At 37.9% G+C, this 4,671-nt stretch overlaps 1 protein-coding gene across 1 annotated transcript; it reads right to left on the bottom strand.

Moving 5' to 3' along the window:
- Positions 1-618: 618 nt before the first annotated feature.
- On the bottom strand, positions 619-1,383 carry LOC143910839 (uncharacterized). The gene is made up of 3 exons (XM_077429437.1): positions 1,266-1,383; positions 1,019-1,203; positions 619-960 (listed from the first exon to the last, which is right to left on the bottom strand). Exons 1-3 carry the CDS (start codon positions 1,381-1,383, stop codon positions 619-621), a joined length of 645 nt encoding a protein of 214 aa, XP_077285563.1.
- Between the last annotated feature and the right edge of the window lie 3,288 nt (positions 1,384-4,671).

Here is a 4,671-nt window from a genome sequence, read left to right as displayed (position 1 = left end):
ACTAACTATAATAGATAATTATCGCCAAGATGGGGAATTATAAAGCATTAATCAATTTATACATTACAAACGTTACAAATACAATTATATTTATACAATATCATTTATTTTGAAAGTTTGGACCATTGTGGCCCAACCGTCTGAACTTATATGCGAACCTGGCAGTATATGTCGGAGTATTTCATTAGGCAAAAGTCGAGTTAATTCACGGCACGGCGATACTTTTTTATTTTTTTTTCGCTGCTCTGGAGGTGGGGAATCTTCGGAAGACAGCCTACAGTCCGAACTGCAGGGTAGTGCCGGATTTTTACCGGATAAACCCCACCCCCGACCTCCACTCTCTGGGACTTCTACAGTGCCGGTTTTAGGCGGGGCTGGGTCGGGTGGCGCCCAAGGGCGCCAAATAAATTAGGGCACCGCTCGATGCGCCAAATGCGCTTTAAAATTTAAAATTAGAGCGCCAAAAGCCATACAAACTTTTAGATTAGAGCGCCAAAGGCGAAATTTTTTTCTAAGGGTGTTTAGAAAAAATTGCCCGAGGGCGCCATTGGGTGTAAGGCCGGCACTGGACTTCTGTGTATTACTTCAAAGAGTGGGGGTCCATTCATTCATAGTCGTTCATTCTTTGTTTCTCGTCGTTCCTTCTTTTTTTCTTCCATTCATCTCGCATGCATTCTTCTCTCTCGTTCGTGCGCCTCCTTCTTGCGCATCACCGTTGACGCGAACGTGTCGATCGATGATCACCCAAGCTTCCATCTTCTCTATTAGCTTCTTGCCCAGGTTTTCGGGTGAGGTCACTCCAATTTCCTCCATTCTTTTTCTTTCTTCCGCCCAAGCTGGGCACCCGAAAAGGGTATGCTCTGCGTCGTCCACTTCGGCTTCGCAGTGGTAGCATTTTGTTTCGGCCCCCTTTTTGATCCTGTGGAGGTACTTGCCAAAGCAGCCGTGGTCCTTCAGCAGCTGTGTCAAGTGGAAACTGGTATCCCCATGTTTCCTCTCAACCCAGTCGCCCACGGACGTTGATCCTGTAGGTCCAGCGTCCCTTGCATTCTTCGTCCCACCGCCTCTGCCAGAACCTCATCAGCTTTTGCCGTATCTCTTTCCGCCTGCGTGTCGCTGCTTCTCGGGATTCAGATGCATTGCCTCTCGAGCCGTCGAAGAGTTGCTTCCTCTCCTTCGCGAGCAGATCGATCGGGATGATTCCTGCAACTACCAGAACAGCGTTCTCGGAGACAGTCGAGTACGCCGTGACTCCTCCGCTGTACCAAGGCTAACTGTTTCCTCGTTCTTTATATTTCCACGGAATCCGCCCAGATCGGTGCTGCGTAGAGAAGCGTCAAATGGACGACGCTGTTCAGCAGAACTCAGCGATACTATTGGCATCCAAAAATATTCTTATCCGCAGCGCGTTTATCGTATGTTTAACGGAGAGCTGAATGAGGTCTAACATGAAGAGAATCTTGACCGATTGATTCATTTCTTCTCCTATTCTATTTTTCCAATATTTCCAATATTTTTATACTTTAGTTTAGTTATGCAAAGCTATAATAATCATATTATAGCTTTCATTCTTTTCCTTTTCGTTTGTTTATTTTGTATTTACCTTTTTCATTTGTTTTATATTTGTAAATTTCAATTTCTTCTTATATTCTATTTTATAATCTTTTCCAAATATTTTAATAGTTTAATTATGCAATGTTCTACATATTTTGTCATGCCTTTATTCTTTACTTTTTAATTTGTTTTCCTTATATTTATCTTTTTCATTTTTGTAAAAATCTATTATTGGACTCGGATGTTACATATATTATTTATTTACTATTTGTTTTTTTTATACATATATATGTACATCCTGTCTGTTGATTTTTCAATTAATAAAATAAAATAAAGAGTAGCCAATGACAGGAAGGAGCGGGTCGACCGAACCTCCCTTCCGACGTAGCGGTCTCCGCCCTATCGAGAATTCCGACTTTTACCAAATTAAATATATGTATATTTAAAAGGTATTTGAAAAAAATTCGACCGCATCAAATTCAATTAAATTTAATAACTTAATTTACCAACACCCATGCGATGATACTTCATCGGGTACAACACTAGTATATCAAGAGAGATGTAATAAGAATACAGGAATTTTACGCGGTACGTCTCTATAAATACGCTACATCGCACGGAATACAATCGGATCAATTTACTTATAAAAATGTATCCCATGTTGTTTATTGTGTGATTTTGAATGTATTGTGCAATTTTTACCGATGCTTGCCCATCTAGCGAGTAATATAAACAAACAGAGAAGTTTTTATCGGACATACGTCGACGTCGACCAAGCATCAAATACGGCTGATGCAAAAAATATTTAGATCTGTCCGTGGACAGAATGTCACTTGACAACAAAAGAACACCTAAAGCCACTTCTAATAATATTACATATCTCTGAGTATATCAATATATTTGCAAAGTACGTTGATTTTTCGGAAATCATTTCGAGTTTTATATGAAATTTTTCTGTAGGTACTTACCATGTAATAACCATGTTAAATTATCTAAAAAAAATAATGATTTATATATGTATGTAGATGAATATAGGTACATATACAAAAAATTGAACATACAAACACGCACGTCGAAAGTGTACAAGCGGTTTGTTCGACCCCACCCCGTTGCGTCGCTCGCAGCTCACCTTTCGAAAATCACAAAAGGTGAAAATAGTATGTACATATAATACATACGTATACAGTGTATAAATAAAAAAAATCTTATTATAAAATCTTGATAGTGGACCGGACGGACGCACGCATGCACGGCGCCTCTGACGTCACGTCGTCGGTCTCGGTTCGGCGCCTTTATCGATTTTCACCTGTTCGAACACACTCACAAATTAACGCGGATCCACGCACAGGTGGTACGGGGGAAGAACTCAAAATATTTTTGTGCATCGGTTTGTTGTCGTTGCCGTGTCGACGACCCCATGACCCAGAGGTGGGGGCGCTGCTGATAGACCGTTTGTGTGTCGTTTATGTCCTTCCGTCCTCGGAGTCGCGTTCGCGTTCGCGATTTTCCGCCCGCTGCGGATTTTCCGACCCGTCGATCTCGCATCGAATCGAAGAAAAGTGACCGGTGACGAGAGTGTGCGTGTGTTTGCGCCTTTGTGTTTTAACATGTGAAAGTGTACGTAACCTGGATACCGGGGGTCATGTTTTCATAATGTATACATAAGTGCTTGGTGTGTTTACACAAGTCAACCCGATTTTAAATAAAGAATCTACATATGTACATATTTTTTATGATTATATCTTATTTATATGATTATATCTTATTCCCCTTCTGAAATGTCAAAATTTGCCATCGTCGATTATTTTTGCTAATGCTCATCAAATGATTGGGTCGTGCAATTGACCTTCTCTTCCTGGATTTAATTAATGAAACTTTCACTCGTCTGCTTTATTTTCCGGAATCGAATTCATCTTTCTGATTTGTTCAGATCATTGGGGACATTTGTGTTCATTTTCATTGCGTTTTTTCCTACTCGGATTGAAGTAATGAATTATCTTAAATAGCCTGTCATATATGTCTACATATATGAAATATCAAAATATCATGTTTATCAAATGATCCTTTTGGGTCGTCCAATTGAACTTTTCCTTCCGAGTACAATTCATTTAAACATTTAACTCATTTGTCTGATTTGTTTGAACCATTTGGAAAACTTGTGTCACTTTACAGTGCGTTTTTTCCAACCGAGTCGAAGTTATGAAGTATCTTAAATAATTTGCCATCTTCGATTGATCGTATTCCCATTATGAAGTATCAAAACGTGCAATCTTCAGTTTTTCTTAACTAAATTTTAGTCCAATTGAACTTTCTGGGTTTAATTGATGAAACTTTTACTCATCTACTTTATTTTCCGGTTTTGTTTTAATCATTTGGGAAATTTGTGTTACTTTTCAGTGCGTTTTTCCTACTCGTATCGAAGTAATAAAGTATCTTAAATAACTTTTCATTTTAGATGGATTATATTTCAATCCCTTCTGAAGTATCTTAACGTGCAATCATCAGTTTTTCTTGCTAATGTTTATCAAATGATCCTGTTGGGTTTATCAAATGAACAATTGAATATATCCTTCTGAGTATACATATGTACATATGTAATTGATGAAACTTTTACTCATCTTCCTGGTTTATTCAATAGATTTGGAAAATTTGTGTCACTTATCAGTGCGTTTTTCCCACCCGGATCGAAGTAATGAAGTAGCTTAAATAACTTTTCATCTTCGTTAGATTTTATCTTATTCCCCTTCTGAAATATCAAAATGTGCCATCATCGGTTATTTTTGCTAATGTTAATCAAATGATTGGGTCTTCAATTGAACTTGTCTTTCTGGATTTAATTGATGAAACTTTCACTCATCTGCTTCATTTCCCGGAATCGAATTCTCCTTTCTGATTTGTTCAAATCATTTGGGTCATTTGTGTTAATTTTCATTGCATTTTTTCCTACTCGGATTCAAGTAATGAATTATCTTAAATAACCCGTCATAAATGCCTACATATATTAAATATCAAAACATGCAATCTTCGGTTTTTAAATTATCAAATTATCCAATTGAACTTTTCCTTTCAAGTATAATTGATGAAAATTAATTACAATCGAGATATTTTAATGAAAGC

Source organism: Arctopsyche grandis, chromosome 4 (genome assembly GCF_051622035.1).
Source record: "Arctopsyche grandis isolate Sample6627 chromosome 4, ASM5162203v2, whole genome shotgun sequence".
Classification (NCBI taxonomy): domain Eukaryota; kingdom Metazoa; phylum Arthropoda; class Insecta; order Trichoptera; family Hydropsychidae; genus Arctopsyche; species Arctopsyche grandis.
The sequence above is the reverse complement of the archived record's forward strand: the minus strand, read 5'-3'. Positions and strand labels throughout refer to the sequence as shown.